The sequence below is a fragment of the Amphiprion ocellaris genome, chromosome 22 (assembly GCF_022539595.1).
Source record: "Amphiprion ocellaris isolate individual 3 ecotype Okinawa chromosome 22, ASM2253959v1, whole genome shotgun sequence".
NCBI lineage: Eukaryota > Metazoa > Chordata > Actinopteri > Pomacentridae > Amphiprion > Amphiprion ocellaris.
Genome location: NC_072787.1, coordinates 11,417,669 through 11,428,785, shown reverse-complemented (window position 1 = coordinate 11,428,785; position 11,117 = coordinate 11,417,669). Strand labels below are relative to the sequence as shown.

Below are 11,117 nucleotides of genomic sequence, written 5' to 3'. Positions count from 1 at the left end.
GAACAAATGACATTAGTGTTGCGGACAACATTTCATTACTTGAAAACATACTCTCTCTTACTCTCTGGTAAAAAAAAAAATAAAATAAATTAAAATGATGGCATAGTATAGTTTTATCAATTTTTACCCTTATTTACACTGTTCTGAATGAGATCTTATTGTCAAAGCAAAGACTTGGACAAGGTTTACTGCATTTGTGTGTAGCATTCTCCAAGTCAACGGCAGCATGAGTCTGCAAAAATACAGTAAGACCTTACAAGGTTATCTATGGTGGTTTAAATATCATTATCAATATTTAGTTATTGATCTAAAGAAGACAAAAGTTCAAAATCATTGGTTTTACACCAAATATTAATTTACTAGCTGCACATTGTCCTGATGATTCTGTCTGTGAATCAAAAGTGATGAAGTACAACACGGTAGCTGAAACCAAACAAACAACCTGTAATTCATCACTGTGACCTCAGCAGCTCTCTGAACTTTAATGGAAAAAATGACAAAATGATTGACAAACACATACATATGCTCTTTAACAGAAGTTGAGCACACATATTTGCAGCTTTGTAGCTGATCTAATGACATTTACTGTTGAATTTGTCAATCCGTACGAGTCTAGCTATTTCACTGAAATGAACATCGACTGTTTGTCATGTGGCTCAAACTGGCTGCATACTGTCAGGTGTTTCACACTTGGTGATTGTTCAGGAAACACGCCCATGTCAACAGGGGATAGTCACAACTTAACACAGGCTTCCTGCATGGTTAAGAACGAGTCAGACAACTATTCATTGTCTCACCAAGAACAAAGACAACATAGAAGCACATCCACTGCTGTGTTGTGTGTTAGTTTGTGAGTTCAGTGGAACAGATCCAGAGCAGAACTTTGAGCTGAACTCGGGTTTGTTCTCAGAAACACTCAGACCCTCAGCAGCCTCCCATCAGAACAACACGCAGCAGAACATTAGCTTTATTTGCTAAAATTCATCAGAACAAACTGAGACCACGTTGTCAAAACTAGTCACTCAGAAAACAAGAAAAACTCGTTCGGTCATCCACGTCCTAACCGTCATTTCAGAGCACTTTAACCACTGACAATATATTTTTTTTGGAGGTGGAGACTATCGGCAGTTAACCTGCAAAGAGGAATGCTCTTTGCAAGTCAAAGGCGTTCCCAGTAAAAGAGCCAGCAGATGTTTTTTAATTTTTTTTTTTTATGATCTTGTTTTGTTCAATCAGATCAGGTTGGGCCACACAACACGCAATTTTTAGGACAGCAAAAATGATGAGAAAACTCAGCTTCTTGGTAGCTTTAGTTCTCCTCAGTCTGGTGTTTTTTGCTGGGGTTTTACTCTACAGCAAAGACAGCTTTTTGACTTATTTAACAACAACCTATGCTGTGGCAAATGGAAACTACACATTTTCCGGGAGGGTAAAAGAGACTGAAGACCCAAAAGTCAGCCAAGGAATGACACATATGCCGGCCTCTATGAACAAGACTTTGGGACCCTGTACTGACCCCCCTCCAAATCTTCTGGGACCTCTCCAAGTGGAGTTTAACTTAAGTCTGACTTTGGAAGAGGTGATAAAGGAGATCAGTCCTGCTCTCCAGGAGGGAGGAAGGTACAAGCCGCCAGACTGCATCGCAATACAGAAGGTAGGTGAAGGAGTGGAGAAGCAAATGAATTTACTTTTTAAAATAAGTGAAAATAATGATTAAAAAACTGCTTGATTTGGAAGTGTTTACTATTATTTATAATCCCTGGAATTTATTTTAAAAATAAAAGTATTTAATTTACACTACCAGTCAAAAGTTTGGACACACCTTCTCATTCAGTGGTTTTTATTTCATTATTTTCTGCGTTGTAGATTAATACTGAAGACATCAAAACTATAAAAGAATATATATGGAATTATGTTAAAACCAAAAAGTTTTACAACTTAAATGTTTATTTAAACATTTGTTTTGTCCATTTGAAAGTAAAGCAAAGGTTTTATTTTTCCTTGTAATTTAAAATTCTGTACTGACAACATCAACATTCACAACATTCTACAATAAACTGAATCTGAATTGATTCTATTTAGTTTGATCAGTTACAATATAGACCCTGACAGTTTATAGGTTTTGTTTAATTCACCTTTTTTCTCCCATACACAATATAATTAAAATATACATGTTTCCTTCTCATCAAACTACAATACACCACAAACACATAAGTGCAATGGAACAGTCAGTTCCATTAATTATGATGCATATGAAAAAAAATAAAGACAATTGCAATTAGAAAAAAATGCTACAGTTCTGGTTGATCTTTAATTAGTCCTGAACCTTTGTTGTGAAAGATTTATGTGTAATTAATGTGACCTCATTTGGTGAGATGACTGTGCGTTAAGTTACTGTGTTGCTGCCGTGGCTTTGGATACATGTGATGTGGCAGTTATGTCACTGGACCTTACCTAACCCTTAACTTTAGAGCCTGACTGTACAAGGGCATACAATAAGAAATATGAGAGAAATTCATACAGCACATAAATAACTGGGCTGCCTGAATGTTGTATGTAGTGTTTGATTAATTTAAAGCAATTTCAACTCTTCATCATATGTTGAGCAAATCTGAGCTGCAGATCTGACATTATTCCTAACTGAGAACAAATACTTCTACTTATTGATTTGTATGAATGAGATTCGGTAAAAGAAAAAAAACTGCACCTCCCACTGCAGCCACGATGCCATGAATAGCTCAGCTGTAACCAACAGTCACATGACAAAAAATCAGGGACTTCTCAGCTGAACTGGACTGAGCTTCAGGAGACATATATGGAAACTAAGTTTCAAAAATCTATAGTATAATATAGTATTTTTTTTCCCCAGCATTGTTAACACCTTATGACACTTGAAAAAAGTTGTAGATGCTGATTCTGGGTATTTAAATTTTTTGTAAGTTAGATCATTCAAGAAGTTCAACTTCAGGTTTATAACTTTGCCATTCTGCCCAGAAGACATTGTGGAGTTTTCTCTCTCTCTCTCATCTAGCCACACTTTATATTACAGGTAAATATCAATCTACAATGAGCAAGAATTTCATTTAACAGGGCCAAAAAAATACTCAGTTTGGGGTGCAGAGGGTGAAAGTAATTTTCACACTATCATGCATTTCTTTTACTTAAAAATGGACAAAAGGGCATTTTATGATGTATTTTATGACTTGCTTTATTTTTAATGTTTGATTTTTATGTAAAGCATCTTTGAGTGTTTTGAAAAGCGCTATACAAAAAAATGTATTATTGTTATTGTTGTTGTTGTTGTTGTTATCATTATTTATTCCTTCATTCCTGTTCCTTCATTTTCTTTTGATTAGGTGGCAATCATCATCCCATTCCGAAATCGGCATGTGCACCTGAAACAATGGCTGTATTATCTCCATCCTATATTGATGCGGCAGCAGCTGGACTATGGTGTGTATGTCATCAACCAGGATGGAGATGGACTGTTCAACCGGGCTAAACTGATGAATACAGGATATGTTGAAGCCCTGAAGCAATATGATTATGACTGCTTTGTCTTTTCTGACGTAGACCTGATTCCCCTAGATGACCGCAACCTCTACAGATGTTTTGACAATCCCAGACACTTGAGTGTGGCTATCGACAAATTTAACTATGTTTTACCCTCTGAAACCCTCTTCGGTGGGGTCTCTTCATTTTTCAAGAATCAATTCTTGAAAACTAATGGCTTCTCGAACACTTACTGGGGCTGGGGTGGTGAGGATGACGATATGTGTAAGCGAACCCTCTTCCGTGGGATGTCCATTTCTCGGCCTGACGCTGACATTGGAAGGTACAAGATGATCGTACATAACAGAGACTTGCACAATGAGGCCAATCCAGAGAATGCTGAAAAAGTGGGACACGCCGAGACAAACATGGATGAAGATGGGATTAATTCCCTGAAATACACAGTCAAGGAGATTGTGAAGGGTGCCTTGTACACTTTTATCACTGTGGATATTCAGGCTCCAGCAAGCTAAAAAACATTTAAAACTACATTTGGCATTTAATAAATTTGAGTGAGACATAACATTTTTTTAAAATTTGAAGGTATGTTGAGGTATTTAGAGATAAAATACAACACGTTATCAAAGATTAAACCAGTGATTTTTACATTTTTATTTTTATTTTGCCTTCTGGCATCCTAAAAGAAAGCAGGATACAGTCACGCTGACGGACTGATTCTGATGTGATAGCAGAAGTACTCAGGTCTGCCACTTTAAGGAGGGACAACAATCCAGAATGTATGGCTCGTAAATGATCTACACAGGTTGATGCAAAGATTAATATTTCTGTCTGAGATCTGACGATTACTGATCGAGGTCAAAGTCTATTTTGAAACCAGTCCCTATGAATAAATAGTATATGGTGGTGAAGGGATTTTATATCTTGTTTTACATTTACTTGTACAATTATTAATTTCAATCAATCAATCAATCAATCAATCAATCAATCAATCAAAATTTATTTATAGAGCACTTTACAACACTCAAAGTGACCAAAGTGCTTTCCAGTTAAAATCAAACAGTAAAATTAGAAATAAAAGCAAATTAAAAGAAAGCAACAATAGAACACATAATAAAATCAAATGAAATCAAATAAAATGAGATAAAATAAGATAAAATGTCACCACATTACTGAGTATTAAAAGCCAGTCTGAAAAGATATGTTTTGAGCCGGGGTTTGAAAAGGCCAAAGTCGGTGATGGTGCGCATGTCAGGGAGCAGTTTGTTCCAAAGCCTGGGTTGTACCTGGCATAATTTAGTTCTATTGATTCCTATTGGATGTCTGACAGAAATGCAACATCTTTTATATTTTTATTGTTGTCATATGGGACACAGGGGAAAGGTAATATGTCAGTGAGAAACCTGTTATTACATTTGTTGTTGAAAATTGTTTATACTGTTGTTTTCACTATTTTTGGTTGTCACAGTTTAAGAATGACAATTGGATGATTATTATTGTGGCAGTAATGCAATGGTATATGTATATGTTTCTTTTGGATGGAAGGGGTTGATATTTATTCATAACCTTTGCAGCAAACATAGCATTCTGTACAGTACCCATATATATGATGATGTCTTGTGGTCAGCAAAAATTTTTTTTTAATTAAACAATTGAAAAGAATTGTACTGAAATGTGTTTCTTCTACGGTTTAGCACCTAGCTTGGCCATGAACATCAAAACTAAATAAAGTATGAGCACATTGGGAATGAGACACAATCTACATTAAGTACAATTGTTCAATAGATTCAAGATGCAAGCTACAATATTAACAAACATTATTTACCATCTGATCAGCAGATATACTGTAGCTGTCTTCTTTATTCATTCCCATTTTTACAACAGTGTAAATTTTCCCAGGAGTCAGTTACAGTTTCTTCTTTACTGGGGTGCTTTGCATTCTAGAGACTTTGTAGGTTTGTCCCTCTACGTAAAACTGCCTTTGGACAATCGATCTTCTCCTACAAAGCAATAGCAGAATGGAATAAGCTTCCCACTGAACTAAAGACAATAACTGATTTTAAAAACTTTTGTAAAGAGAATAAAAAATGGATCCGGAGAAACCAAACCTGTCAGCATTGACAGTCCTTGAAATGACATTTTTTTTTTTTTTTAATCGTGTAAATGTGAGAACATGAGATCCTTTTTTAAACAAATGTGATGCATTGCTTTTCTATCTTTACTTGTTTCTCTCTTGCCTGCCCCAAGGACTGCAGATGGAAACTAGCGAGTACGCTATAATCTGGTACAGATTATAGCGTACTCGACCAACACACACCGGCAAAGTAAGGCAGATTAGACTAGCTAGCAGCAGTGTCACACACATGAAGACAATGAGCAGAACGATCTTCAGTGGGAAGTTGACGGGCCGGTGGTACGGCTGGAAACCCACTGGACCGCCCTGCTGCAGAATGGCCTGATGGGCAGCGTGAAGCCCCTCCCCCAGACTGGGAGTCAGGTTGTTGTTATGGCGACCGGGAGGGTTATTTGGTTGGTTGTGTTGCGCCTTGGAATTATCCTCTAATTAAAATTTAAATACACCTGCTAAAAAGTTAAAAACACATGGTATTAAGATATAATTCATGATTCAAGACAAGTTAAAAACATAATTCATAATTGTTTGCAAAGGTAAAAAAAAACATTTAATGCTGATATGTACAATAACATTGATTGTGAATGTGTACCTGCAGTGTTATTACATAGTCCTGTACCTTTAAGAAAGAGACACGCAATGACTTGTGGGAAGGCAAGTCCCGACAGTGTGTTGTAGTAGCAGAAAAACAAAAGAAATGCTTGAAGTTACTGAACCGAGGGTTGTTAATAAAAGTTGCCCAAAACGAAGATGAACCTGAGTCTGGCCGTTCATTTCATGGGTGCAACAGTTGTCCTCGTCTTCATGGTCGCCCAGCAGGTGTGAGTGAAGGTCAAACACATATCCAGCTGTGAATGTCCAACCTTGTGTTTAACGTTCTTCTGTACATGGTCCCTGTGAAATAAACTAATCATAATAAAAAAAAAAGTTTCCATTGTAACTGTCTTGGATCATATCAGGTAATTTGACCTGTCACTTTTGTCACAAAAAGGAAAGTAGGAAAGACAGTGTCAGATTTGCTCATAGTTTGCTCAGCAAAAATCCTGCAATTCTTTTTTTTTCTTTGACTGAAATAATCAGATGTTGATCTCTGCTTTAAATCTGCTCTGGTTTAGTTAGTATGAATTGCTACAGACTGAAATTTATTTAAATGCCAAAGTGCCTCAATTATGTCTAACTTTTTCAGATCTTCATTTCCAATCACCATAACTTTTTGACGGTGTCTATAGTTTTTAAATTACTTACATCAAGACACACAAAGTTGTTTGGTCGTCAATAAGCCAATCATCATCTAAAGTGCACTGCAGTAAAGCCAGAACTTCTTTATCAAAAAGTATGGATGACAATGACAATAATCTATTCATTCTATAACATATTATGTTAAAGGACATAATTAGTGCTTAAACTGTCCATCCATTTTCTTCTGCTTATCTGGGGCTGAGTCGCGGTGGCAGCAGGCAAAGCAGGTCATTCCAGACGTCCCTCCCACCAGCGATGCTTTCCAGTTCATCCTGGGGGATCCTGAGGCATTCCCAGGCCACACAAGATATATAATCCCTCCAGCGGGTTCTGGGTCTGCCCTGGGGTCTCACTGAGGAGCTTCTTAAATATCTTGGCAACCTCTGCCACGGATATGGGCAAAGATACCTCCGAGTCTTCATACTCTGCCTCCTCCAGGAATGACGTGTTTACAGGATTCAGGAGTTCCTCCAAGTGCTCTTTCCACCGCCTGACAATGTTCCCAGTATGGGTCAGCAGTTCTCCACCTCGACTGTACACGGACTGAGTAAAGCCCTGACTCCCTTCCCTGAGGCGTCGAACGGTTTGCGAGAACTTCTTCGAGGCCAACCGAAAGTCCTTCTCCATAGCCTCCCTGAACTCCTTCCACAGCTGAGTTTTAGCTTTCACAACTGCCGCAGCTGCAGCCATTTTGGCAGACCAGTACCTGTCAGCTGCTTCAGGCGACCCCCGAGCCAGCCAGGCCCAAAAGCGTCCTTTTTCAGTCTGACAGCTTCCCTCACTGCTGGTGTCCACCAGTGAGTCTTTGGGTTGCCGCCGTGACAAGCACCAGTGGCCTTCTGGCCACAGCTCCGAACAACCGCCTCTGCCATGGAGGCTTTGAACATGGCACACTCAGACCCCATGTCCTCAACCTCCCCTGGGATGCAGAAGAAACTCTTCCGGAGGTGAGAGTTGAAAACCCCATGGACAGGGTCCTCCGCCAGATGTTCCCTCACTACGCGTTTGGGTTTACAAGGTCTGTCTGGCAGTCTTCCCTGCCATCAAATCCAACTCACCACCAGGTGGTGATCAGTTGACAGCTCTGCTCCTCCCAATCACCCCCTCCAGGTTTCTCCATCGTTGCCCATGTAAGCGTTGAAATCCCCCAGGAGAACTATGGAGTCCCCAGGTGTTACCCCTTCCAGGACACCACCCAGAGACTCCAAGAAGGCTGAATACTCTGAACTGCTGTTCGGCGCATGTGCACAGACAACAGCCAGAGTTTTCCCCTCTGTAACACGAAGTCGCAGAGACGCGACACTCTCGTTCTGCGGGGAGAACTCCAACAAAGCGGCACTCAGCTGGGGGCTCATGAGTATCCCCACCTCTCACCCTGGGCAACTCCGGAAAAAGAGAGAGTCCAACCCCTCTCTAGGATTTTGGTTCTAGAACCCTTGCTGTGCATGGAGGTAAGCCCAACTATATCTAGCTGGTAATACTCCACCTCCTGTACCAGCTAAGGTTCCTTTCCTAAACAGTGACGTGACGTTCCATGTCCCCAGGGCTAGTCTATGTCACCAGGGGGCGGTGCGCCAAGGCACCCGCTCCTTCCTACTGACCGGTGGGCAGAGCACCAGACCCCGATTTCCTGCCCTGCAGGTTGTGGTCCTACTGCCCATGTTTCTTCTTTGGGCTGTGCCCGACTGAGCCCCCCAGGACGCCAAGACTCAGCCACCAGATGCACTCTTGCGATGCACTCTTGCAAGGTAGCGGTTTCACCTTTTTGTGCTGTCATTAGGGTTTTTCTTAATCGCTCTTAGTCTGGTCTCTCCCCCAGGACCAATTTGCCTTGGGAGACCCTACCAGGGCCTAATGCCCAGGACAACATAGCTCCCAGGATCACAGAGACATTCAAACCTCTCCACGATGATAAGGTGGCGATTCGACATCAGGTGCTTAAACTGTGTTTAAAGTAAATATGAGAACAACCTTATAGTTTTTTAGGGGTTAAAAAGGTTGGTTTTTATGATTTGTATTAGAACGCTTTTAGACAGAATTATGATTTAAGCAAACATATGATATCATGGTTTGCACTTCAGGCTATTTTCATGCCTCAGAACTCAAGTTCAGTTGAATGCCAACTTCAACATATTAACCATGTATATCACATAACTGAAGCAGTAATGAAAACAAAAACAAATCTCCAGGGTTAATACGGTGAACTATGGTAAATGGCTTAATCTCCATCAATGCTCTGGGAAAATTAAGGAATGTGCCTGTAAAAAAAAAAAAAAAAAAAAAAAAAAACAGTTCTTCCTTTACAGCAATGTCAGTAATACTTTGTTAGAGTCACATCTTATGTACTTCAGGTATAATCAGCTGGTGCATATAATCTATAGTGTATCATTACCAATATTTAGTAATTGATCTAAAGAAGACAAAAGTTCAAAATCTTTGGTTTTACACCAAATATTAATTTACTAGCTGCACATTGTCCTGATGATTCTGTCTGTGAATCAAAAGTGATGAAGTACAACACGGTAGCTGAAACCAAACAAACAACCTGTAATTCATCACTGTGACCTCAGCAGCTCTCTGAACTTTAATGGAAAAAATGACAAAATGATTGACAAACACATACATATGCTCTTTAACAGAAGTTGAGCACACATATTTGCAGCTTTGTAGCTGAACTAATGACATTTACTGTTGAATTTGTCAATGCGTACGAGTCTAGCTATTTCACTGAAATGAACATCGACTGTTTGTCATGTGGCTCAAACTGGCTGCTTTGTTTCAGTGGAAAAATGTGTGTAAGCGTGTATTGATGTTACATGAAATCCAAATCCCAATGCAGTTTATGCTGTATTTATTTAACACTATGTGTTCTGGATCACGGGGCTGCACAGTGGCGTAGTGGTTAGCACTTTCGCCTTGCAGCGAGAAGATCCCTGGTTCGCGTCCCGGCTTTCCCGGGATCTTTCTGCATGGAGTTTGCATGTTCTCCCTGTGCATGCGTGGGTTTTCTCCGGGTACTCCGGCTTCCTCCCACAGTCCAAAAATATGCTGAGGTTAATTGATTATTCTAAATTGCCCGTAGGTGTGAATGTGAGAGTGCTTGTTTGTCTGTATATGTAGCCCTACGACAGACTGGCGACCTGTCTAGGGTGTCCCCTGCCTTCGCCCGAGTCAGCTGGGATAGGCTCCAGCCCCCCCGCGACCCTAATGAGGATGAAGCGGTGTATAGATAATGGATGGATGGATGTTCTGGATCACACTTATTTGAGTACTTGAGCAATGTTGTTCACATACTCAAACACACAGTAATCCACCTGAAACTGAACCTCTCACTACATTCTCACATTGAACACAAAATAAATGATGCAATCAGGATTATTAGCCACAGGTGTGAGGCCCAACCTGATCTGACTGAACAAAAGAAGATCATCAAAGAAAATTAAAAAACAGTCTGCTGGCTCTTTTACTGGGAACACCTTTGACGTGCAAAGAGGACTGCAGGTGTTTCAGTTTAACCGGTGATCAGGTTAACTGGCGATAGTTGCCGTCTCCAGATGTTTCGTCCGCAGATTCCTCACGATCAGACCTGGATTTACGTGAAATAAAGATACCAGATAAAGAAGACCTCGCCGAAAAACGTCGGCATCACTACTTAATAAAGTCTGTATCCATGTAAATATCATCTACAGACAGTAAAAAGAAACGTGCGGGCCGAAATAAAAAAAACACGTATTTTTCAAGTATGGTGAGAGGATTCGAAACCACGTAATCCAGCGCTAAAATTACGAGGCCACCGTTTTACTCATTGTGCTACCGATCAGCTCTGCAAGCATTACGCTTCATCCACATAGATCACTGCCATCCTGTCAGGTGTTTCACACCTGGTGATTGTTCAGGAAACACGCCCATGTCAACTGGGGATAGTCACAACTTAACACAGGCTTCCTGCATGGTTAAGAACGAGTCAGACAACTATTTGTCTTACCAAGAAAAAACACAACATAGAAGCACGTCCACTGCTGTGTTGTGTGTTAGTTTGTGAGTTCAGTGGAACAGATCCAGAGCAGAACTTCAAGCTGAACTCGGGTTTGTTCTCAGAAACACTCAGACCCTCAGCAGCCTCCCATCAGAACAACACCAACATACATTCCAACAACATAACAACCTTTTTGCTTAGTCTAAAAGCTCTTGGAAGTCAGATACACAATAAACGAGTTCATACAAGGAACTGAAAGCA

At 40.1% G+C, this 11,117-nt stretch overlaps 1 protein-coding gene across 1 annotated transcript; it reads left to right on the top strand.

Annotated features, from left to right (window-relative positions):
* Positions 1-951: 951 nt before the first annotated feature.
* On the top strand, positions 952-6,390 carry LOC111565921 (beta-1,4-galactosyltransferase 1-like). The gene is made up of 2 exons (XM_023266231.3): positions 952-1,654; positions 3,357-6,390. Exons 1-2 carry the CDS (start codon positions 1,214-1,216, stop codon positions 4,023-4,025), a joined length of 1,110 nt encoding a protein of 369 aa, XP_023121999.3. The 5' UTR covers positions 952-1,213; the 3' UTR covers positions 4,026-6,390.
* The last annotated feature ends 4,727 nt before the right edge of the window (positions 6,391-11,117 follow it).